At 49.3% G+C, this 25,757-nt stretch overlaps 1 protein-coding gene across 9 annotated transcripts in view; it reads left to right on the top strand.

Annotated features, from left to right (window-relative positions):
* The window catches only part of ZNF618 (zinc finger protein 618), a 150,403-nt gene that overhangs the window by 101,910 nt on the left and 22,736 nt on the right, over window positions 1–25,757 (top strand). For 6 of the 9 annotated variants that reach the window (XM_087822876.1, XM_087822875.1, XM_087822874.1 and 3 more), the window contains exons 4-10: window positions 8,609–8,686; window positions 9,263–9,301; window positions 13,723–13,812; window positions 14,690–14,725; window positions 14,819–14,896; window positions 21,225–21,284; window positions 21,834–21,923. In XM_087822876.1, coding sequence (XP_087679002.1) covers window positions 8,609–8,686; window positions 9,263–9,301; window positions 13,723–13,812; window positions 14,690–14,725; window positions 14,819–14,896; window positions 21,225–21,284; window positions 21,834–21,923 — 471 coding nt within the window. The remainder of the gene's footprint in view (window positions 1–8,608; window positions 8,687–9,262; window positions 9,302–13,722; window positions 13,813–14,689; window positions 14,726–14,818; window positions 14,897–21,224; window positions 21,285–21,833; window positions 21,924–25,757) is intronic. The other 3 variants (XM_087822873.1, XM_087822872.1, XM_087822871.1) reach the window with 1 other exon arrangement.

Here is a 25,757-nt window from a genome sequence, read left to right as displayed (position 1 = left end):
AAGAATGAGGGACTTAGCCTATTACCATATGAGAGAACACTCTTTTCAGGAGCCTGTGTTTGGCCTCCAACCATCAGAATTCACTTCTCAAGGCCAAGGACTTTTAGCCACTAGATGTGTTAGTTAATCTAGGAGAGGACATGTCCTTGCTCACATGGGGGCCTCGTTTTAAGACTCACTGGACCCAGTGGTTGTTTATGCTCTTCACCAGGAGATGCCCAGAAGGGTAGTTGAATTTGAATCTTGAGGTGGAGCTGGCAGGCCGGATTCAGCGGAGAAAGCCTGGAGCAGCCATGCTAGGGAAATGTGGGGAGCGGTCCCTGGGTCAGCTGCTGGCATAGGGGGAGGCCTCAGGGCGTTTGGCCTCATGCCAGTCACCATGCTGGTTTCCAGCTCAGCTGGCGCTTGGCAGCAGGGTCCTTGGCCTCGCTGTGCCTTAGTGTCGTCTTCTGTTCAATGAGGTGCGCTCCCTGTCCTGGCCGCCTGAGGGGTGTGGGAATCGAGCAATGGAAGTGAGCAGTGTTGTGCGAGGAGAATGAGCTTGGCTTATTCTTGACTCATAAGCCTGGGAGTGAATCCAGGTTCTGTGACTTACCAGCTGTCGTACCTTGAGCAAGTTGCTTGAGCTCTGTGCCTCAGTTTTCGCTATTGCGCATTCATTGGGCTATGTGAGGATTCAGTGAAGATGATGTGTGTAAAGCCCTCAGTGTACTTAGTAAATGGCTACCTATTGTTAGTACAAGTACTGGTATTAATAGGATAAAGTACCTCTTCAAGGGGAAAGAGTGGTAATATTTGTGCTTTTTTCCCTCCAAGCTTAAGAAATAGGGCAGTGTAATATAGAGGAAAAAATGGGATGGAGAAGAAACCTGGCACTGGGTGAGGTGTCAGAGGACATGGGTTCTAATGGCGTCTCCGTTTTCTCATCTGAGAACTAGTCCGGTCCCTGGAGCTCCTTCTGGCACCGCCACCCTAGGATTCAGGAACTTTGAGTATCTTGTGAGATTTCTGAGGTACCTGCTTTTGGCACACCCTTGTGAAAAGGTGTAAAAGCCACAGTGATGAGTTAGAAGTGGAGCCACCACTTTGGAGCCAGTACCAAACGGGCCCAGGGCGCTTCCTGCTGGTCACAGCCGCTCATCTCGCCGCCATCCAGCCCGACCTTCCTGGAGGGTGCAGCTTCTGCCAAGGGTCAGGCTCAGAGGAGTATGGCTTGGCCTCAGCACCAGGAGAGAAAAGCATTTAACAACAGCAGAAGAAAAAAAAAAAGCCACACAAAAAAAATCAGTGTTAGAATTGAACCTTTTGAACTCACCTAATCACAGGATGGCATGTAGGTTTTATCTTGTGCGCCAAGTCCACGTAGTGGCAGCCGGCTCGTTGAGTCTGTGTTGAAGCTTCTAAAGGGTGGCATGATTGATGATTGATGTCTGCCACGGGTGCGCAAGTGGGTGGTGGGGCTGCACACGCTATAGATTCGATACCCTGTCCCCCTCACTTTATAAAAGGGCAAACAAAGGCCTGCAGAAAGAAAGGAAGAGTTGCCCTGAGTCACACAGCAGGTCGGTGACATTTTCTTCCACTTTGTGGAGGCCCTGCTGCACCTCACAGCACCCCTCCCACCCACTTCTGGAAGGGAACGACTCCCAGGGATCTCACCTGGGGTGGAGTGCTGGTTAGAGCCACCCCTTTAAATGAGCTCGTGCCGCGGGGTGCTTCTGTGCGCTGGAGGCCAGGCGTCAGGGAGTTAACATGTTCCCAAGGCGGTCCGCAGGGGAGCGCGGGGCTCTGTGGAGCCAAGGGCCTCCTGAGTGCCACGCTCAGGGCTCAGAGCCCGGCTCTGTTGCTGAAGAGAATAGCGGTCCTGTTTGGTCACCCCGGGCTGTGCCATGAGGGAACCTCCCATTTGCCTTTTCTCTGAGCACCATCCCCCTTCCCCACCCACCCACATCCTCACTGGCCCTTTAACAACCGTCAGACAAACAGTGTTCCCAATGACACAAATATTATCCAAGGCACTTCCTATGGACCAGCCCGGGTCATGGACACGTGGATGGCATTTGGCAGCTTCTCAGGCTGGGAGAGGCAGGAGGGGCATCGGTGTCCAGGAGGCTGGCTGCCAAGCTTGCAGTGGCTTCTGCTGCCTCCCAGCAATTCCTTGTGCTGAGAACGGGTGTCCCTGGCTCTTAGAAAGAACGTCACTGCCATTGGGCATTGATGCAGGACGTTGGGGCAAGACCTTGGGCTTCCTTATTTAGCAAAAAAGAGCAGAGATAATACTGACTGGGACACTTTTTTGGATAAAACCGAAGTGAGTTGACAACAGCAGAGGTCTGCACGGCAGCCCGGAGGAACGGCAGAGCCACCCTTGAGGTTTCGGGAGCTCCTCTGTGAGGAATGCTAATAACCAAGGGACCAGCGTCTGAGCCATTGCTACTCCCTGGTTCCACGTTCATGGCATCGCTAATTGATCACTACATACTGTCCTAACGATGTGCCTCAGAATCCTTCTCAACACAGTCTACCAAGAAGTCACCACCAGTCAGCCAGAATTGAAAAGTCCAACGTAGGAAACTGCTTGCCCTCCCTTGTCCTAAATGGTGAAGACAGGCAAGCTGGGTTTACCAGTCGGGACCTCCAGCCTGTGGAACATTTTCTGGCTCAGAGAGAGCAGAAAGCCCAGGTCCCATCATGGTGGTCAGAATGTCCTACCAAGCAGTGGGTGCTCTTCTCTGTGCTGGGACACTATTGGTCCTTAATTCAGAAAGGTTGCATGTGAAGGAGCCCAGGGAGAGCCCCAGGTACCCGGAGACCTGGGGGTCCAGGGCTTCCCTAGTGGTGGTTGAGAATGGAGGGAGCGGGTGACCCAGCTGGGCTCCTCTGGACCAACAGGTTATTTCCAGAGAGTTAACTAACTCAGTGTAGGGAGCAGCCTCATGGCAGGGCTAAGGGCTGTTTGAGGGCCTGGGAGGTGATAGAATCTAAGTATTTTGGTGGAAGGAGATGGAGTGGACACATTGCAGGTAGCCCCAGCCAATATGAGGTCATTACCAGGAGGTGGTTTCAACTCAGTAAAAGGAAGGACTTTGTGATTATGGAAACCACAACCGGATATAGGCCTGTGAGGGAGCAAGTTCCCGTTCTGGAGATGGTTGAGCAGAGAGGGTCGCTGGTCGGGGTGCAGGAGTGGGAGTCAGGGATTACCTGGGAGACTGGATCCTGCAAGGATGTTTCCAGGCAGCGAGCTTTGAGCACCAAGGGTGGAGGTGTTTCCACACACGCAGGGCTGCCGGGGGAGGAGGGACAGGAGGAGAAGGCGCTGGGGGGTGGGGGATGGGGGCCCTGCCACAGCTCTGGAAGGAGCAGCTGAAGAGCAGACAGCCATTCAGACAAGGCCACGTGGGTTTTGTCTGTGACAAGCCCAGCAGCGAAGGTGCCAGCTCCTGCTTCATAGTGCCAGCTGATAGTTCGTTTCCTGTTTCAATAGGCTGTTGGCAGGGCTTGGCTCCTGAGCTTGCCAGAACCAACACTCAGCTCTTTGCTGCAGCCACTTAGAAAGGAGGGGTTTGGCCACCCTCCCAGGTGCATCTTGTCTCTGCTGAAGACTCTTCATCTGGAGGTCCAAGGTGGGAAGGGGATCCCAACTGGAGGGTCCCCACTGGAAAAGGCCCCAGGGCTCTAAGCCAAGAGACTCATTGTCTGCCCTCTCTGAGCCAAACTGTCTTGATTGATCAGTGGGTATAATAAAATCTGCCAGTAGGTTCGTTGGGAGCAGAGAGAAGTAATAGGTATGAAAGTGCTTTTAAAGGGGGACAAAAATGCAAAACAGATATGTTGACACATCCGGGGTGACCTCTGGAATGGTAAGAATCCAAAGGACCTATGGCTTCACGCTTTTTTGTTCAAGATCTAAAAGAATTTTGAGGAACTATATTCTCTTTCACGTTTTTGAGTTGACACCTAACATTTTAATCCAATGTTTGAGTAATTACAAAGGATATAATTTCTGGAGTAGTGTGTAAAAAAATGTAGCATTTGAAAATAAAACTGTGAAGCAGACTTTTAAATGTAGCCAAGATAATCCAACCCCACTGCCACTCAGTACCCCTCATCCATTTCAGGAGCATATAAGCAGACCCATCTCTAACAGTCGGGAATTTTACATCTTTCCTCTCTCCTTGAACTCGTATTTCCAGTCCACTTCCCTCACAGGGTTTTATCCTAATGTAATATATTTTTTATGCTTGAGAGTCTTTTATTGATCACTGTTTCACACTCATCACCCACAACAAGATGTATGTAAATTGAAATTGAAATTTCTAAAAAAATGTGTTGGGATCATAAAGCTCTATATTTTAAAACATTTTTTTTCCAGATCGAGTTATTAGCATACAATTTGCCAAAAACAAATTTAGAGCAATCGTAAATGTACAAGTAAAAAAATTATCGAAAATACACCTTTTCATAAAAGGAATGGGGCTTTATTTCTTTTTCAATTGACTCATGTTTCTGTGAATTAATGTTTCTTATATGTTGAATGAGACAGGATTCAGCATTAATTTAATTCCCGTGTTTCGGTTTTCGTAAGTGCGAGTGCTTAGAAAGCTTGATTACATGAATCAGGAGCCAGGGGGCGGGGGGGGCGGGGGCGGGGTGTGTTCTGTATTAGCATCACTTAGTACTTTAACTCCAAGTTGGCCCAAAATGACTTGGGGGTTTCACATCGGACGTTATTTTTAATGGTCTCTCCGCTGACAGTGCCGTTAGATCTTCAATTTTGTTGAGAGCTAAGACTTGGAAAACATTGATTCACAAGAGGAATTGTTCCCAGTCAGTACATCCACCCACTTTCTAAGTCCGACACCCGCTGTTTCAGGTCACGTCTTCACTTTGAGTCCTGAGATGATAATCCCCCGTGGAGGACGCCATGGTGGGATTAGGTGGATGAAGGAATTGTCTTGTCTGTAATGTGGGAGAAGGTGAAGGGGAGAGGAGAGGAGAGGAGAGGAGGAAAGGAGAACCCAAGGAGTGGGGCCTCCTGCCTGCTGCCACATTCTCTGGCCTGCTGATTTCAGGAAAAATACACTCGGAAGCTGATGGTTGGGGATTGATTATCTTAAGGCTGCTTATGCTCCCATATCCCTGGGGGATTTGCTCTCTACTTGGAAGACCCTGGTTCAGAGCACATTTGGTCCAAGGCGAGGCCCCAGAGAGCCTCAGGAAACCCACCCGTCCCTGACTTACCTCGCCGGGTCCCCTGTCCCGCGGCAGGCTCGGGCCCAGCTCCTGATGCGCCCCGGAACCCAGCCGGCTGGCCGCTCCTCAGCGTTTGATCTGTAAGCCGCCGGCGGCGCGGTGCGCTGAGCCAAAGGCAGGACTGCCCGTCGTGAGGGGCCAACTCTCTGCCCCGCCTGCGTTCTCCTTTTTCCTTCACCTGCTCCGGATTTCCGCCTGCTGCATTTTGTGTATCCTGAGACGTGTCTGAGCTTGTCGGGAGCTAGCTGGGTGCGAATGATAGAGTTGAGGGTTGCTACCCACGTTCCTTGTCCCCAGGAGACCTCTGCCTCGGTGTTCGCCACCTCTCCCTTCCATGGCCTCGGGGACTAGAGCCACCTGGCCTCTGCTGGTCTCACCTGGTCTGTCCCGGGCTCTCAGGCAGGGAGAACCAGGTTCTGTACCAGGTGGCTACCGACAGTGCAAGACAGGCGCTGTTGATGAGCTCCTGTGGATTCCTGCTGTGTCACTAGTGACAGCAGGATGGGGAGAGGAGAAGGCTTGATCCCATGGCTGGTGTGCCCTGCCAGCTCTCCCTGGCTCTTGACAGTGGACTCCAGGAGTCTTGTGCTGGTACCAGACATGGTTGGGGACTCTGCTGCCCTGCAGAGTGGGGAGTCCCATGACTGAAGGAGACTCATGGCTCCTTAGGCATCCGGAGGGGACCTGGCGTGGTGGCACTAGGATGGCTCTGGAAATTAGTGGCTGCCTTTGAGTCTAGTTTCTCACAAACCACTGGCTGAGTGGCCCCAACCTTGGACCACCTACCCCCTGGAACTTAAAAGCTCATCATTGAAGTGGGTGTTTGGTTGTCCCAACCACATGCGGACTTCTGGGAAGATGCAGGACAGAAGTGAGACCTGGGTGTGCGCGGTAAATGTTAACGTGCAGAAGCAGCGTCTCTTCTTGATGTTCGCCTAGCGGCCGAGTGGGTGGTGGGCACACACAGCAGCCCTGGATCGGGACAGAGCTGGCAGCCTCTGGCAGTATGTCACTCCTGCAGTCCTCACTTCCTTCACCTGAAAAGTGGGGGTAGTAATTGCCTCCGTCTGCTGGCAGGTGAAGATGAACTGAGCTGATGTGTGAGCAGGCCCTGAGTCCGGCCCCCCTCCCACTAGTTGGCTGTGTGCGGTGGGCAGGTCGCTGCACACCTGGCCGGCTTCTGCTTCCTCACCTGGGCAGTGAGGTCAGAGGCCAGGCCTGTCCAGTGCCTGGTACTTAGTAGAGAGTGACGGTGACACAGGGCAAAGAGGTAGTTGGGGAACTCAAGAGTGAGGAGGCATGCCAGGCAGGGAGTCAGGCAGCAGGGACAGAGGCCCTCTGGGCTGAGAATCCCCAGAAGGCCCTTTCCTGAGGGTCTGACTTCACCAACCTGGGGTACACAGTGGCCATGGGGTTGGTGACAGATGAGTAGAACACCATGAATTTACTGAGCCCCTGCTGTGTGCCAGTCACAGGGCTAAAGACAATCTTATTTCTGCTCCTCACGTGTTTATATTCTTCCCTGTGAGGCAAGACACATACAATCACTGCATAGCAGATGCGGGATTCCACACTGGCGTCAGGATGACAGTGTGCCCTTGAGCGCCCCACAGCAGTAAGGTGACAGTGCCACCTGCGTGTCAGCTGACTCCCATCCTATAGCTCATTAATCCTGACCTCAGTAATGAGAGGTAGGAATCATAGTCCTGTATTTCAGATGAGGAAACTGAGGCATGGACCAGAAAAGGCATGTGCCTGAGATCAAACAGCTAAGGGTTGGCGGAGCTGAGCTGACAGCCAGACTCCAAGCTCAGTGCTCTTTTGACTTAATCTGACACCTCCAGTGCACACCCAGTAGGAGTTGGTGATGTTTCCACTCACTGGGTCTCTTGGGCTCGTGGTGGGAACACTGCTCATGCTTCCGCCTCCACATCGGTGCTCTTGCATTATCCACATTTTCCAATGAGGAAACAGGCCTGGCTAGAAAATGGTAGAGCTGAGACCTCATCTAAACTAGTGATTCTCATTACCTGGTTGCTGGGCATCAGAATCCCCTGAGGACCCTTTTAAAAAGGCAGATTCCTGCCCTGGCTCCTGTGGTCAGTTGGTAGAGCATCATCCCATGCACCAAGAGGTCAACATGCCTGGGTTGCAGGCTCAATCCCCAGTAGGGGGCATGCAGGAGGCAGCTGACCAATGGTTCTCTCTTATCAATGTTTCTCTCTCTCTCCCTTCCTCCTTCTCGCTCTAAAAATCAATGAAAAGATATTAAAAATAAAAATGCAGATTCCTTGCCCCTAGCCTCAGCCATTCTCACACCTTAAGCTTGGAGTGAGGCCAGGGCCTCTGTATGTATGCAGACTGCCTGGCCATTCTGTTAGGAATGATGGGCCCAGGGCCCAGGTGGTGTCAGGCCTATGTGAGGGATGGGCAGGGCCTGGACTCCTGGGACACCTGCCAGGCTGGGTCTGATGGGCTCTGCTTGGCCTCCTGCCATGGGCCTTTGCCCTGTGCTCTGAATGGTGGGCTCCTCTGCCTTTGACCTGTCTGAAATATGATCACTGGGAACCCAGCCTTTTCAGTCTGCCTGCTTCTGGTAGAAGAGCCCAGCAGAGGGCTGAGGTCAGGTGTTCACACAGTGTTGTCTCTGCATGTTTGAGGGAACAAGACAGCTCCTCAGCAGAGGAGTGGGGTCCTCTCCTTCTTGGGCACATCTGTAGTAAGCTTCTGTACTTCCTGGGGGAGTGTAGGGCCTCCCTATGAGGTAGGTACTTTTAGCCCCATTTTACAGATGAACAGACTGAGGCTTAGTGTGTCTAAGGAAATAACCAATGTTGTGCTGCTGGTAAGTGGCAGAACAGGGACAGGGACTCAGGTGTGTCTGATTCAAAGCCTGTCCTCTTAACGCCTGTCCCATCCTAGCAAGGGCAGGTAGCTAGAAATTATTCTGATGCAGTCGAGAGATGATTTCCTTACATGGTGCGATTTAGTCCTTGTTGAAGGAGCACTTTTACATTCGTCTCCTTTTTCCTTTAGTAAGTATGAGAGTTGCCTAAAGAAGTTGCCTTTTCCATCTTACAGATTTGGAAACAGGCCCAGAGATGGCAAATGACTCTCCCAAGGTCACTCAGAGACTTGAGGCCAACCTGGAACTAGATCCAGGCCTCCTGGCCTCCAGGTCAGTGATGTCTTTGCTGCCTCTTTGCTTACTGGGGACGAGAGGACCCTGGACGAGCCCTGACCCCTTGATGCAGAGTTAGCGGTCCCTGGAGGCATCACCGCAGGTACTGGGGTCTCATGGTTGCATGCATTGGGTGCCAGCTGAGCAGTCCCTTTCTTTCCTGTTTTCCAGGGTCCTATGAATGTGGAATCTGTGGCAAGAAGTACAAGTATTACAACTGTTTCCAGACCCACGTACGCGCACACCGAGGTGAGTGGTGTGTCCCTAGGGCAGAGTTCAGGAGCCATGCCTCCCTGTTCTCTGCCTGCTTTTCCATCTGGACCCCTCCTGGGTGACGCCAGAGGCCTCAGAGTCACCAGTCTTCTCTCTCTTTCTGCAGTAGGAGATAGTAGCCTCCTTTACTTGGGAGAGCACACGGGTAGGGGACAGCAGGACATGCCACCAGACTTCTGCCACCAGTGCCCCCTGGCTGCTCTGCACAGGCCTGCTTTCTCCCACAATACTTCTTTGGAGCAGGGGCAGGGCAGTTGTCTCCATTCTGAAGATGAGGACAGGAGGGCTGGCACCTGCCCCTCCCTGAGCCCGACAGACAGGGAGGAAAGGCCTTGGGTCAGGGCCTTGACTGACGTTGGTGGGGGACAGGGAGCATAGGGAAGAAATGAGAGGCTCATCCCCTGCATCTTGCATTGGAGAGAGTGTCCCTGGGCAGGTTGCAGTGGGTTCACCAGCCCTGCCATTGGTCTAGCGTACTCACCTCTTTCTCATTTATTCTCTCTCTCTCCCCGTCTTCCTCTCCCCATGTCTGTCTCTCCCTTTTTCTTGCAGACACTGAAGCCACCTCAGGGGAGGGAGCCTCCCAAGGCAGTGAGTATTTTTCCCTCCCATGGGCTTCGGGGGCAGGGGGAGAGGTCCTGGGGTGGAAGGAGGAGACGCTCTTATTCACCCCTGCCACCACCAGGAGGGCCACGGGGCCGCTGGTAGGCACACTGTTGTGGTCCAGGCTTTGGGGCCAGAGGGTCCTTATGAAAATGTAACACGGTACCTCCGAACAGCCTTTCCCAAAGTGTGTTCCGTGACATCTCATTCTAGGAAAGCTAATAATAGGTGTTCTGTCTGTAGAGGACTGTTTGGGTGAATAATCTGGGGAAATCTTGAGTTCTGCTAAGATGAACATGTTTCTTGCTATAGACTTCTCAGGGCTCTTCATTGGCAGATACACCCGGGCCCCTCCAAGAGGGGCCCGGCATGTGGTTTCCTCTGTTCTTTGGACTCTCATTCATGGATCTGGGGCTCCATAGCCGATGTTTGGGAACTCCTACTTCAGAGTTATGTCGTGAGCACCCACGGGCACCAATCGCTGGGGTGCGGTGTCCTAGAGCCTGGGATGTGCAGAGCCTTGACATCTGGGGACAGTGCTACTTTGCTGCTCACAGGCCCTGCTTGCCCTCCCTTTAGATCTAAACCCACGGGCCTGGTAAGTGGCCAGCCAGGCAGGTGTAGGCTGGGATGGAACTGTCCCGACCAAACAGCCCTGGGCTCTGGAACCCAGCAGTTTCACTCCCAGGTGTATCCCCAGCAGAAATGTGTGCGCATGTCCACCCTGAGATGGGAACTGGGGTGTTCTTAGCGGTGCTGTTTGTACCAGCTCCAAACCGAGACCTCCCGGGTGAGTGTCCAGCTAGCTGAAGGGGTAAATGAGTCACGTGTGTTTACACAAAGGCCTGCAGTACAGTATCGAGAAGCAGAGATATAGAGCTACACGCAGCCACCTGGATTACCTACAGACAGTGTTAGCAAAGGAAGCCCACCAAGAGTCCCTCCTATGAGCTGTGTTCAGGAAACCCAAAACCGGGGTTGCGAATTCATGCTGAAACAGTCAGAATCTTGGTCGCCTTCGGGGCAGGGCTTCTGGGTTCTGACATTTGAACCGGGCACTGGTTACGCACGTGTTTCAGGTCTATGATCATTGAACAGGCTGCACACGAAGGATTCAGACTCTTTCTACATCAGGAGCCAGCATGCTTTTCTGTCGGGAACCATGCGGTAAACAGTGTAGACTTTGCAGGCCACCAGGCAGACACCTCTGTCCCAATTGCTCATCTCTGCCATGTAGCTCAGACATGAACTCCTGTTCTATTGACATCGTTACACGGCCATAAGAAGTTTCTTTTTTTAATGTATCTTTATTGATTTCAGATAGAGGAAGGGAGAGTAAGAAAGAGAGATAGAAACATCAATGATGAGAGAATCATTGGTCAGCTGCCTCCTTCATGCCCCGGATGGGGGATCGAGCCCACAACCTGGGCATGTGCCCTGACCAGGGACTGAACTGTGATCTCCTGGATCCTAGGTCGATGCTTAACCACTAAGCCACGCCTGGCTGGGCAAAAAGTTTCTTAAAATATAAATAAACGTGACGCCCTCCCTCCCAAAAAAATCCAAAACAGGTGCTGGAGCTCAAGCAGGACCTTAACTGCACTGGGTCCCAGTAGCTCATCCTCTGAGGCACTTTTCCATCTGCTCTCTTTGGATTCTTACGCACATGATAGGCAGGCAGGGCTGAGGCTACATTTCCATTTTCTGGAGCAGAATTTGAGGCTCGAGTTGGCCGACACCTGCCAGAGGGCCCACTGCTGGGAGGAGGCAAGGGCCTGCCCCTTCCCCACCCCCCCCATGCCCCAGCGTGGCCCCTGGCTCCTTCTCCCTCTATAGCTCCCTTGTCTCCGGGTCCCATGTTCTGCCTGTGGTCAGCCACCCATTTAAAGAACTTCCCCGTTTGTCTTTCCTTCCTGGGCTATTCTGGGCCCCTGGCCTCTCTGGCAGCCCCTCAATGATAGGCTGTGTTCTGTCTGGCTTCCGTCGTTCCTGCAGGCCAGAGGGTTGTTAAGGACTCTGTCGCTGGAGCTATTTTTAATCCTTCCATCATTTTTCCCTTTCTCCCTGTGGCCAATGTGCTTTATTTTATTCTGGGTCCTGCGCCCCTACCCTGACCCATTCCAGCAGTGCCTGCTCAGAAAGTCTGGCATCCTCACACCCCAGCCTCGTTACAGGAGCCTGGCCATGGGGTCCTGGAGCCAAAGCATCCCGTTGAGAACAGCAGGTCCAGCCTACCCGTTCTGTATATGAGGATACGGAGTCCCAGAGGGAAGTCATGCAGCTTGTTAGGGGTGGAGGTGGGCATAGAGACCAGGTTTCATGCCTTTAGTCCAGGGATTTATTTGTTAGAAAACTTGTGCAGTCACACATAGAGGCATCTACCCACTTACCCATCTCTCCACATCCAGTTCTCTTGCCGTTGTCACATTGATTCCCTTTGCAAAACAATGATATTAGGTAATGTTTACCCAGTATTTATTGTATGTTAGCATTGTGCTTGTTTAGTCTGCATTACAACTCTGGAAGTTGAAGAAACTATCATTCCCATTTTACAGGTAAGAAAACTAGGGCAGAGGTTAGGGAGTGTGTCTGATGTTAGTCGCCCTTGTAAGCTGTAGAGTTGGGTTTGAGCTTGGGCAGCCTGACTCCAGAGCCTGCCTCCCAGAGTGGATTTGCAGTGATGTTTCCGGAGACACCGAGCTCTCTTGGAGTTCTAAGAATGTGGTTTCACTGATAGAAAATCATTTTGCTTTTCTTCCCCACTACCCCTGGCTGGTTTAGGCATGATTTTAGAGCCTAGTAGGAAGGTGGCATGCCTGGACCCTGCCTGGTCCCCACACCCTCAGAATGTCTGCATGTGCCAAGGCTGTGTGCATACCTCGCTTGGGGACCGGTTAGTCTCTGTGGCCCTGGCATCTGCCAAAGCACTTTCAGAGACGGCAGGTGCAGTGGAAGAGGTGAGGCAGAGGCAGGGAGATCTCTAATACCATCTGTGTCCCAAAGTTCAGCTCAGAGTTGCCTGGCATTGCAACCTTGGGTTGGAGGGGTCTCATCAGATTTTGTATTTGGGTGCTGAGGAGCAGAAGAGGGGCCACGGGGCTGGTGCCCCAGGCCAGGCATGGAGGGTGGGTTATCTGGACAGAAGAGGGCCATGCGTCCTGACTCAGTCATGGCTTAGAATTAAGTCAATATTTGAATCCTGGCTATTTCCAGCCCCACTGTACAGCCTGAGCAAGCTGCCCGGCCTCCCTGTGCTGGGCATCCTTAGAAAGATGCGGTGGATGGGCCATCTCTAGATCAGCCCAAGGAATGCACACAGGTTTGTGCTGGAGCACATGTCAGAGCATGTCACCAATGTGGTGAGGGACAGCATTCTGATAGACCTCAGGATTATCCAAACTCAGGCCCTCTCTTCATCATCTATTGCTGTGTAACACATCTCCCCAGAATGTTCCGACTTAAAGCAACAACACTGATTATTGCCTGGTTCCTGTGGTCAGAATCTAGGTGTGGCTTCACTGGGTCCTCTGGCTCTGGGCCTCTTGGGAGGTTGTAGTCAAGGTGTCAGCCAGGGTCCTGGTCTCATCTCAGGTGTCAACCAGGGCAACAGCTGCTCCAAGACTCACTATGTGGTTATTAGCAGGACCAGTCCTTCTCAAGCTCTTGGACTGAGGGCCTCAGCTCCCCACTGGCTGTTCCCCTGAGGCTGCCATGTGGCATCTATGGGGCAGCTTACAGCATGCCAGCCAGTCAGAGTGAGACGGTGTGAGCCAGAAAGAAGTCACAGTCTTTTGTAACCCAATGTCATAGTGACATCCCATCGCTTCACTGCATTCTCTTCATCAGAAGCAGTCACGAGATCCTGCCCAGACTCAAAGGGGAGGGAACACAAGTTCACAAACGCCAAGAGGACAGGGTCAGAGCTGCCTGCCATGGGCCCGCTTAGCTCTGGGTCTTGGGGCAGGTCTCTCTGAGCCTCAGTTTCCCTGTGTGTTAAATGAGTTATTACTCGTCCTTCCTCAGTTCCAAGGACTAGTGGAGGAAATGCAGGGGGTGTGCCTGACCTGGCGCCTGGCACATGCAGCCCCCAGGAAGCGGCAGCTGCCCTGATTGTTGTTCTCACGTAACTTTATGAGGGAGAGGGAGGTGGGGCGGTTATGTCCCAGCCCCTAGGAGCTCAGCGCACATAGGCTGGGATTGGGGTTAGTTTGCAAGTCACCCTAGCACTTCCTGGTCTCCTTGCATTGAGGACCCCTAACACCCCAGAACTGATTCTCCACGGAGCCACCAGCTGGGCCAGTATGAGCTCGTCCCTTCTTTGGTTCCGGAGGCAGATGAGCTGGCCCCCAACACTCCACCCCAAGTGACTGAAGCCCTGGTGACCATGGGTTGTCATTTCATCCCCACAGACAATTTCAGGTACACATGTGACATCTGTGGGAAGAAGTACAAGTATTACAGCTGTTTCCAAGAGCACCGAGACCTGCACGCAGTGGATGGTGAGTCAGGCCCTCACTCCTGGGGAGTGCGCCACATAGAGCCCCTCCGCCAGGGCTACCCTACCTCCTGGCCTCCCCTCCCTCCTCCTACCCAGAGGAGGGCCCTGCAGCAGCCAGACCATGAGGGGAGTGACCAACCCCTGAGGACCCTGGAGGAGAAAAGGTCCCCATCATACTCCAATATGCCTCTGACTAGGGTAACCCAAGTGAAATTGCTGGCTTTGTAGATCAAAATCAGTTGAATACCCACAATTTTATATCAATTCATTATATGATTTCATATTGAGCATTCATATGCTCTGGTGAAATTAAACCAATTTTTAAAAATGAATGATGGTATTTTAGTGTCTTAGATTATAGAGTTAGAAATTAGAACAATAAATTTAGGTAATTTGTTTTTGGAAATGGAAAAATCCTAGAAATAGGGTCTTGGGCCTGGGAAGGATCTTGGGGGCTCCCTCTGTAGCTGCACCCCCAGCCCATCTCCAGCTGTGACAGCCAGGCTCACCACCTACCAGCTCAGCCTTCTTCTCGCCTCCTGTTTTCCTCTCCTCCCCCATCTCTCTTTTTTTCCTGCCCTGACCCCTCAAATGGGTGTTGGTGATCCAGAAACAGGGCAGGCAGAAATGCCTGCACACCCTGGGGTGGGCCCTGCCGTGGGGGGAAGAGGCGTGGGGACACAGGCTATGTCCTGGTTGGGCCCCTGGTTTCCTGGGGCACCCGTGCGAGCCTGGGCCGCTCCCCTCGGCTGCGAAAGCGAGCTCGCCTGGGCCCTGGGCGGGCTGGGAGCAGTGGGCAAGGGCGGCTCTGAGCAGGGACTAACAGGGCTCCTGTTTGCTTCTTCCTTCTGCGGCTGTCGCCTCCTGCCTGGGCGCAGTGTTTAGTGTGGAGGGGGCCCCGGAGAATCGGGCAGGTAAGTACTTGGTGGCTGGTCACCTCCCTGGTCCCCAGCTGGGCTCCCGAGGCCTGGTTACCAGGGTGCTAAGGGCTGTGTCTTCTCCCGCAGACCCCTTCGAACAAGGCGTCGTGGCCACTGAAGAGGTGAAGGAGGAACCCCCGGAACCATTCCAGAAAATCGGGCCAAGTATGCGGGCCTCTCCTTGGGGCAGGGACTGGGTGGGGAGACAGGTGGGGGCTGGCTGAGGGTGGCAAGGTGAGTTCCGTCGCTGGAAGTGGGTGGCATTGCTCATCCGGCAGCAACATCTGGCCAGTGAGCCACTGGCCTTCTTGTACCTCACTTTGCCCACCTGTCCAATGGCCCAGTCAGTGTTAGGATCTAGCTTTCGAGAAGCAGCAGGACAGCACAGGGCCAAGGTCAGGGCAGTGAAGGCCGCACATGCGTGGTGCCCTGGCAGTCTGTTAGCCGTCCTGAGCCTCGGCTCCTCACCTGTGGCATGAGGATGACATTTCCCCGCAGGTTTGTTGGGGGATTAAATGACATCATGGATATCAATCACCTATTAATTAGCACAGTGCCTGGTACATAATAGGTGCTCGGAAAATAACTTGTTATTGTCACTGAAGGGATTTATCAGCCAATGTAGCTGTCCAGGGGAGCCATATGCAGACAATCTGTCCTGTCCCAGTAAACCCCTGAGGGCAGGAGCCACACACGTCACTTGCGGGTTTTCAGCACACTTGTGTTGAGTGTTGTGGGAATGCAGCAGTGAGCAAGACAGAGGTGGCCCTCCCTTTGGGTGATACACACAGGGAGGGGGGCTGTAGGTGAGTGAGGAATAGTTACAGCATATCCAGAAGCGCAGGGGGCTGTGGGTGCCAGGGGTACCTGAGTAGCCTTGGGGATCCAGGAAGCTTCCACGTGGGGACCAGGGTGGAGAATGAGCCCCTGAATCCCACTTGAAGGCAGGAGAGCAGCCCTTTGCTGGGAATTAAAAGACAATTCGATTCTGAGTTCAGGTCTCCGAGAGCCTTGAATGCCGAACAAAGTTATTTAGACTTAATCCTGAGGGGAATGAGCCGAGCGGGGAAAGTTTACGAAGTGGGGAAGGGACTTAATCCGATTTGCATTCTAGGAAGACTCTTGGCTGCTTCAAGAATGGATTGGTGGCAGTGGTGGGGGTCTCACAAGTGAGACTCATCTGGTCCAGCCTTTCAGAAACTTACGTACTTGTTTATTCCTCTCTACTACCCAGCAAAAGGAGACCTTTACTGACTGTTTTATCCCAGTAAGGATTAAGGCAGCTCGTGAAAATGCGCACACCAACAGAGAACGACAGGGAGTGGAAATCTGAGGGAAGGGAAATCGAGGGCTCCCACAGTGAAGCCTGGGGTGCTCCTCGGGGGTGGAGAGTGGTCCCAGGCCCTTGGAAGGCATTGGCTGGGTCCCTCGCCGCCTTCCATTTCCCTTTCCTCATGGGGAGAATCCTCCGCTTGCTTTTTACCCCTAAACTCTCAGGAAACTGCAGGTGTGATAATATCTGTAAAGTGGTTAGCACAGAGCTTGTCATATGCTTAGTAAACAGTCACATTAAAATAATCTTGAAGATAAAGAAAATGATGAAATAAATCCTCAACACAAACACCGCTGGGAAGGTAGACTGTGGGAAATCCAGATGTGAATCAGACCTGTTCCAGGACAGATACAAGACAGGGAGTCTCAGCATGGCACGACCCTTCCATCTCTGGCTAGCATCATAATTATGCACATTGGCTCCGGAATCTCCCAGGCCCGGTTTGGATGCTGGACTCACTGATTTACTAGCTACTTACCGCCTCTGCGCCTCCGTGACTCATCCGTAAGTTGCGACAAGAACGTCGATGTGTTCTGCGGGATGACTGCGTCAAGTGTCTACCCAGCACCTGGCTGGTATTCAGGGTGTTGCAAGTGAGGAGTGCTGCCAAGAGATGGTTGAGAGTGAGAGCTTTAGAGCCATCCCAAATTATGAGTCCCAGCTCCGTACTTCATCACTGTGTGACATCCTGCAAATACTGTAATCTCGCTAACCCACCATTTCCTTAACTCTAAAACGGAGCGATGACAGCAAAACTCCCCTCTCAGGATTGTCGTGGAGATTAGCTGAGGTTGTATTTATAAAGGAATCGGTCCTTGACACTTACATGGAAGCATTAAATAAGTGGTACATGTTACCCAGAAGGGCACAGAACAAGATGAAACTTGTTCTCTGTATCAGTAACTAAGTTTTATAGACAACCCATGCTAGGACCTGGGAGGAATTATCACTGATGACACGGACTAGGGAACTGCACTGAGAAAAACTGAACTGAGTTTGGCTCCCCGCTGTGCTCCCAGCTTGACGCTTTGGAAGTGAGGTTTCTGGAAAGGTGTGAGGCTGTCCCTTGTTACCCCTCAGGAGCTGCCTTGTGAGATAAAGTGCTGCTTCTTGGGCTTCTACCACTTCCTGTAAGCAGGCCAGTGCCACAGAACCCTACAAGAGATGAGACACGGAATAAGGGGAGCCCGTAGCGGCATGGTACACTGTGAAGGGACCGGCCACCACAAGTAGCAGCTGTAGGTCGGGGAGGAGGAAACTGCCTGCTAGCAGTGCGTGTAGGAAGGACGCCTTCCACATCCACATCAGCTGAGCAAATTAGAGGCTTAGGTACTTGAGGAGCAAGCCAAAGCCATGGCAGAGCAGAGGAATCCCGCTGGAAGAGGGAGCTGGTCTCAGGGGTCTGTGTCAGCCCGCTCTCCAGCTGCCGGCCTGAGACTATTACCATGGTAATGGTCTCCCACGATAATGGGGAGATTCAGAGCAGTTCGTTCGTGTCAGCTGAAACAGAGTAAGCCTGGATTCATTTGTAGGTTACTTGATTTTTACATGTGGGTAAGGAAGACTAACTTGAAAAATAAATAAATAAAACCATGGGAACTATGAAATTCCACATAACAAGAAAAAGAGAATTTAGGAGACTCGGGGGAAGAACATACGTCTGGAAATGAACTACCGCAAAATCTAGGTGAAAATTCTGTTTGACAGCCACAATTGATTATTAGAAAATATGACCCGTCTTAGGCCACTCGGGCTGCCTTAACAGTGGGTGGCTTAAGCAACAGAAATTTGTTTGCTCACAGTTGTGGAGGCTGGTAGCCTGAGATCAGGGTGCCACTATGGCCGGGTTCTGTTGAGATCACTTTTGGCGAAATACTACCACACTGGGAGATAGGGCATCAGCATCTGAATTTGTGGGGGACACAGTTCAGTCCCTTCACTAACCCTGTGAGAAAAGAGCCTGGAGTTATTTGGTGAAATGGCAAAGAGAGAGGTTGGAGATGAGAAAGGATCTCAGAGAAGCTGCAGGTACAAGAACAGAACTAAGGCTTCCATTGTAGGTAGTAAAGAGCAGAGTCCATCTACAGAAATGGAGTTGATGATGCAGATGAGCTAATAAATGGAAAACATGATAAATAAGGAGAATGAGGCACCAGTTCGAGATAATTGATGTCGTATCAGTGGAATAGAGCAATACTTCAACGATACAACAGAAGAAAATTTTGCTCAGCTGAAGGAAGACCTGTGGATGCAGGGTGAAGAGCTCGTCATATGTCAGGTTGAGTCAATATAAAGAACCCCCTGACTACATAGATTGTAGTGACTTTTCAAAACTATAAGTATAAAGGAAAAAATTATACAGCCACATAGAAATAAAAAAGCAAGTTATATACAAATGAATCCACTATCGACACGCTTCAGTCTTTTCTGTGATACTAAATGCCAAAAGTAATGAAATCGTTTTGAAGGGAAAACGTGGTAATGTAAGAATTTTATTATATCTAGACAAATTGTGACTTATGTGTAAAGACAAAAACCAGGGCGCAAAAACATACTATATCTCCTATGTACCCTTCTTCAAGGAATGATTTGAAGTTACACTCGGAGGAGTAGAGCCCAGTTAAGGGCTCAATTATGAGGAAATGATTCACAGCACAAGAGCACTTGCGAAGGTAAACTAGAAGTTTAAAATGTTGCAAATCTGATTGTAAAATTGAATGCAGAGAACAAAGATGATTCTAGAATATTAAAAATGAATTTTGAAAACACAAGAAGGAAGGAATAGTGAAGGATACGGTAAAGGTAGGTTAAACCAGCCCCACTCATAGTGTGGTCCCCAGAGCAGCAGCAGCTCCTGGAAGCTTACTAGAAATAGAAATTCCTAGGCCCCACGCAGACCCGTGGAATCAGAACCTCTGGGGTGGGGCCCAGCAATCTGTGTGGTAACAATCTCTCTAGATGATTCTTATACATGAGAAGCACTAAGTTAAATTCCTTTTCTCAGTAGGAGTAGACATGAAAACCTCCTCCTGCTTGGTTATAACATTTAGAGAAAATATGTCTTATATACTGTCTAAAACAGTGGGGAATGTTGGAAAATAATTGAATATTGGAGGATAATGGAAAGGCAAAGAAAAGAATTCATGCATCAGACAACTGAAAATGTAAGGAAACAAACCAGAAGAGTGGAGCCTAAGGAAAAGAAAGAATCATAAAACGTGAAACCAAGTCAATTATGGCAATAAAAGCAGATGGCGTGATCTCCTTTATTAGAAGACAAAGATTCCCAGGTTAATTTAAAATAATCCAATTATTAATGGCTTATTAGAGGCACGCCTAGTTAATTCATTACAGATCTTTTATTCTCTTTCTCAGGAAACCCTTTGCTGCTTCCTTAACTAAATTGTGAATTCCCTGTTATTATTTTTATAGCACTGTGAATGTCTCCTTTAAGAGTGCCCGCCATGCAGTTTTAAGTTTGTATGATTTTTGATTTTTCTGTCTCCTTTTCCAGACTGTAAGTTCCTTGAAGGCAGGAACCGTGACTCTCTGCTCAACATTTTGTGGCGGCATTTAACACAGCACCTGTTTAATGAATGAAAGTCCAGGGAAGCTCAGGGAAATGTCTTTAGGCACATGCAAACAAGTAGAAAGGAGAGTCTGAAAGTAATTACCAAGAATTAATAACATTAATGCCAGGAGAACTAATAAAACTGTGTAATTAAATATTAGAGCAGTGGTTCTTAAATGTTCCCAAGCATCAGAATTTTCTGAGGGGTCTATTAAAACACAGGTTGCTCTGTCCCATCCCTAGAATTTTCCTTTCAGTATGTCTTGGTTGAGTCCTGAGAATCTGTGTGTGTAGCAGCTCCCAGGAGGTGCTGATGCTGCTGGCCCGGGGACCTCACTTTGAGCAGCACTGCGCTAGAAACACAGGCGATGTTAATAATAAAGGGCGCAGTTCACAGGAAAGGTTTGGATCTCCTGAGCTTATGTGCATCAAACAGCACTCTATCTAAATATACAGAATAAATTTAGGAATACAGTGGAATGGGAGGGTTTATTACATTTAGTCTTTCACAGAGCAGGTAAGCAAGTAAGATTATATGGGGATACAGTTAATACAGGTGACATAACAATTTTGAAGCCTACAAATAGCAAATAGATCTTTTCCAGTGTTCACGAATCAGTTACTAAAAGTATATAACAACAGACAAAATTTGAAGTTTCTATATTGAGAGAGAAAAATCATAAACAGAGTAAGAAGCCAATTTGAGCAAAAATATTTGTCACTAACACCTAGAACAAGATGTTGCTTTTCTAATCTACAGAGTGCTTAGTGATTTAAAAAAGGTAAGTAACCTATAGGAACATTGGCGGTAAACGCAGAAGAGTCATGAAAGAAGAACTGCAATTAGACATGAAGAATAGTTTTCTTACAACTCAGAGAGGTGGAAAATAAAACCAGCAGTGTGTTATAGTTTCCCTGTCGGTCACAATTCAAGAAGATAATACTACTTAATGCTTGCTGCCATGTGTGGAAACAGTCATTTGTGCATCTTTCTGATTGAGACAAAAATTGGCCCAACCTTTTGATAGATAGGTATTGGTGCTGTGGTTATCAAAAGCCTTAAAAATGCGTACCCTTGATTTATCCGTGGAAGTAATGCGCAGAGATTATGCACAATAATCTTTATTTTGCAGTGATGCGCAAAAATAATGAGCACACGTGCAAAAACTTCTACAAGGATCTTGATCACAGCATTTTTTTGTATATAAGGGAAATTTTTGGAAACAATCTAAATGTCCTCTGGTGTAGGAGACTAGCACAGCAAATTCTAAAGTCCAGTGGGAACCGTGCAGCCAATAAATGCAGTAGAGATCGAAGTTTATTGATTGAGCAAGATGTCCGCAAAGTATTGTCGATCGAATGCACCAGGTTACAAAGAGGATATAGATCGGGGCTGTGAATTCAGGGCCCGAGGAGCCGGACAGATGATGTCAGCGCAGGGCAGTGAGGGCGGGGTCCGGGCCAGCTGCACTGTGCACATGCTACCCCAGGGCTAGTTGCTGCTCTTTGTTTGGGGATTACAGATGATTGAAATTTCTCTTATTTTAAAAAAATTTTGTATTTATCAATATTTTATAATTTTCCCCCAGTGAACAATATTACATCAGAAATTTTTAAGAAGAAAGAAGTTAGGCAGACCCAAAAGAGAGGTAAAAATAAAGTCTGGTGGGACCTGAGAGGAAGAAGTGACCTCTTCGGCCGGGGGGGCGTGGGGTGCTTGGGGGCAGGGGAAGGTCCTAGAGATGAGGGGACCCAAGCATGGCCATTGCTGAGGGCAAGGCTTGTAAAGGGGCTGGTAGAGAGGTTGGCCCTGGAGGTCAGCTTGGGTCACCACACATTTCCTGAGCACTGGGGCCTGGGGATGGAGCAGTGAAGGAGAACAGCGTGTGCCAGGTACTGTTCTAAGCACTTGACATATAAATTTAATCCTCACAGCAATCCTATAAGGTGGGCCTATTATTACCCCCATTTTACAGATAGGAAAACTGAGGCACAGAGAGGTTAAGAGATTTGCCCAAGGTCACACAGTTCCAAATGGCAGAGCTGGGATTTAAACCCAGGTAGTCCTCGACTCCAGTGGGCTCCCAGCTCTAGTTTGTTGTCCCAGAATGAGGAGGAGTTTGGGGGGGAGGAGCACGCTGCTGCTTCTGGATGGGAGCCAGGTGCCTATTCCCACACTGTATCTCCTTCTTGGACAGAAACCGGCAATTACACCTGCGAATTCTGCGGGAAGCAGTACAAGTACTACACACCCTACCAGGAGCACGTGGCCTTACACGCCCCCATCAGTGAGTACCTTTTGTTGTTGGGGGAGGCGTGGGCCAGGTGGGCGCTGCTCGTCCAAGTCCTTCAGTGGCCTGTCCCTGCCTCCTCTAAGCACCTCCAAGTCATATTCCTGAATCTCCAGCCCCGAAGCCAGCACCATGCGATGCAGCCCCAGCACTGGTTTAGGCCTGAACCTGTGTGGAGCCTGAACCAGGCGAGGGATGGCCAGCTAGACAGGACAGTCCCTCTTGGTCCTGGTGGTGGAAAGGGTAAGAAGCTAGGAGTGCTAGGCCAGGACTCAGAGCCCTGGGTGTTAACCCCAGTGGGCTCACCCGCTTGCATGTGACCTTGGGCAGGCCCCCACCTGTCTCTGGCCCCCAATCTTTCCCCCCTCTCCTGACCCAGAAGGGAAAAGGTTCTAAGGGCCCTTCCCACGGGGACATAGCAGCCTTCCATTCTGATGCTGCTGATTTCCCAAGTCCACTTCTGGATGTTGGGGGACGCTCCATCATCTTTCAATCCCAAGTGTATGGGCTAGGAGGCCCTCATTCCTCAACCAAAACCCTGGCATGGCTGGGGCTTAACCATCTTCACAGGGCGGGGGTTTTAGGAGTGGATGTAGGAGTACCCCTGCTTCTGTTTCTCGGCAGAGCTGTGCGGACCCCATTCTGCAATCTCTGGATGGGGAGACTTAGGTCCAGAGATGGGGAGGGGTTATGCAAGGTCAGCAGGGGGATAAGCTGCCTATAGTCTGGGAGGTCTATGACCCTTTTGAAGATCTGAAAGTAGCACAGGCAGGTGGCCCCCCAAGGGCATTCAGGTGGGCAGGAAATGTCCAGAGCTTAGAGGACAGTGTAGGCAGCTTCCCCAGGAAGTCCTTCCTGCTGGGCAGGGGAGCAGAGGCTGGGAGTCTCCCATGGGTGAGAACTCCCATCCTGAGGTCTATAAGTGGGCTAGGATTCTTGTCCTGCTCAACCTCTGGCCTTGTGCCTGTCACTTCCCTTCTCAGGGGTCTGGATTCTAGGCATCTCCAAACCCTCAAGCAGGTATCCCTGGTGGCCCAACTAGAGGAACCCATCCTGCCACTGAGGCTAGGGATGTATGGGTCATCCATTTCTCACCACATGTTCAGGCCCTAGGACCTGGGGGAGAGGACACAGTTTCCGTTTGGTGGGCACCATTTGACCCATTAATGGTGCTTGTGCTGAGTCATCAGGTCTGTGGTTGGGCTTGAGCTCTATGGCCTGGACCCTCTGAGGGTCCCTCCTTCCATGGACCAGGACTGGCAGCTGTGTGTGGGCATCTGTCCTGCTGCTGCCTGAGGCCTGGAGAGGATGCTACCCAGAATGCACTTAGGTGTTAGTTGCAGGGCCAGCCTGCAGCCATGGTTTCAGCCTTTAGTGCTGCTCTGCTCTTCTCCCAAATTTCTGGAACAAGTTGAATGCAGTCATGGAGTTAATCAGAGGTGGAACTTGGCTTTGAACCTTGAAAGGTGAGCTCCAGACCCATACTCTTCATTAACCATGAGGCTAACTTGCATCACCTGTCAGATGGCACAGCATGAAGGGGAACATTGCTTGCACCCAGATTTCTTCCTTAACGTCTAGGTGCTTCCCTCCTGAAGAGCTGTCTGCTGTTTCTCTGTTCCGCATTTTATTTTTCTCTCTGTTATGGACTCTCTTTGTCTTTCTGCATGTGTTTGTTGAATAAATCTTTCTTCTGTATTACTCAGTGAAGTCTGAGGACTCTAGAATCAGCTGTGTTTAAAATACAGCATGAGAGATTTAGGCTAGATCCAGTAGAGGACTGAATCTCCAAGGCTGACCAGTTGCCCCTCCAGTGGCCATTGGATTGCCTTTGGGTCTAGAGATTTGTAAACCCGTGATTCTGTGTGGAATTAGGGGCTGGACTTGACAGCTTCAAGTGGTACCCAGGGCCAGGCCTCGAGAGACCCTAGGTCTGTAGAGAATATCCAAAGTTGTTCTTTCATTTTGACTACTGAGTGATATTTCATTGTGTGAAAATATACTAGTTTATTTAGCCATTTGCTTGTTAATTTGAGTTGTTTCCAGTTTTAGGCTGTTATGAATAAAGCTGCTATGAAAATGCTTGCCCAAGGCTTTTTGTGGACATATGTGTTCATCTCTCTTGGATAAGTACCAAGGAGTAGAATTGCTAGGTCATAAGGGAGAGTATGTTTAACTTTTAGAACTTACGAACCATTTTCCAAAATGACTATAGCATCTTACCCTCCCATCAGTCATGGGTTCCACATTCTTGCCAACAGTTGGTGGCAATGGACTATTTAATTCCAGTTATTCTGGGGAGTGTGTAGTGGTATCTGATGTTAATTTGTATTTTCCTGATGACTAATGATGTTGAACATTTTTATTTGTTTATTGGCCATTTGTATATTTACTTTGGAAACGAAGTCTTTTGCCCATGTTTTGGTTGGGTTGTTTATGTCTTCAGCATGCCTGTTGATTTTCATACAATATCTCTTTTGATGAGCAGTTGCTTTTCATTTTGATGATGTCTAATTTATTATTATTTTTTTATGGTTGGTGCTTTCTGGGTCCTACCCAGGATATTCTTGCCTACCTCAAGATGGTGAAGATATTCTCCTTTATTATCTTTTAGAAGCTTTATAATTTTAGCTTTTGCATTTAGGTCTGTGATCCATTTCAAGTTACGAGTTGATGAGAGTAATATGAGTTGAGATCCGTTTTATTCCATATGGTATCCAGTTGTTCCAACACCATTTGTTGAAGATTGTCTTTTCCACCTTACATTGCATTGGGACCTTTCTTGAAAATCAATTGAATGGTTGTGTGAGTTTATTTCTGTTCCATTGATTTATTTGTCTATGATCTTATTTATTGGAGTTTTATAGTAAGTCTTATATCAGGTACTCTCAGTTTTTCAGCATTGTCCTGTTTAAAGAATACTTGTCTATTCCAGGAACTTTATTTTTCCTTATAAATGTTATTATTCTTGTCATTTCCTATAAAATATCTAACTGGGATTTTTTTTATGATTGCACTGAATAGGTAGACCAATTTGGGGGGGATATAATAATATTGGGTCTTCAAATCCATGAACATGGTATATCTCTTTTAAGTATGTCTTTTAGTTTCTATCAGCAGTAGTTTGTACTTCTCAGCATAGAAGTCGTATACATATTTCATTATATTACCACTCAGTATTTTATGTTCTTTGACATTACTGTTATTTTTTTATTTCCCAATTATTGTTGGTGGTACATGTAAACACAGTTGGCTTTTGAATATTGCATTTGTAACCTGCAACTGATCTTTTCTTCTACAGTATCTTAATTTTTTTCATTAGAACAATCCATCAAGTGAATTTTTTATTTCAGCTGTCATATTTTTCATCTCTGTAATTTCCACTTGGTTCTTTTTTACGTCATTTTTTTTTCTTCATTATATTCATGTTATCCTTTAAATCTTTGAGCATATTTATAATAGCTGCTTTAAGGTCCTTATCTGCAAATTTCATTATCCCCTTCATCTCTGTATGTTTTTATTGACTGTTTTTTTCCTCTTGAGTATTACTCATGTTTTTCTGCTTCACTAATGAATCCTTTTTTTATTCTGTACTGCACATTGTGGATGCAGTATTGTTGAATGTCTGGATTTTGTTAGCTTCCTTTGAAAAATGTTGAATTATGTTCTGGCAGGCAGTTAATACAGATTAGCTTGATACGTCAAAGGCTTGTTTTTAAGCTGTGTAGGGGCAGGTCTAGAGTACAGTCGCCCCTCTCTCCATGGTTTTACTTACCCATGGTCAGCTGTGGTATGAAAATATTAAATGGAAGATTCCAGAAATACACAATT

Source organism: Miniopterus natalensis, chromosome 12 (assembly GCF_054644295.1).
Source record: "Miniopterus natalensis isolate mMinNat1 chromosome 12, mMinNat1.hap1, whole genome shotgun sequence".
NCBI classification, from domain to species: domain Eukaryota; kingdom Metazoa; phylum Chordata; class Mammalia; order Chiroptera; family Miniopteridae; genus Miniopterus; species Miniopterus natalensis.
The sequence above is the reverse complement of the archived record's forward strand: the minus strand, read 5'-3'. Positions and strand labels throughout refer to the sequence as shown.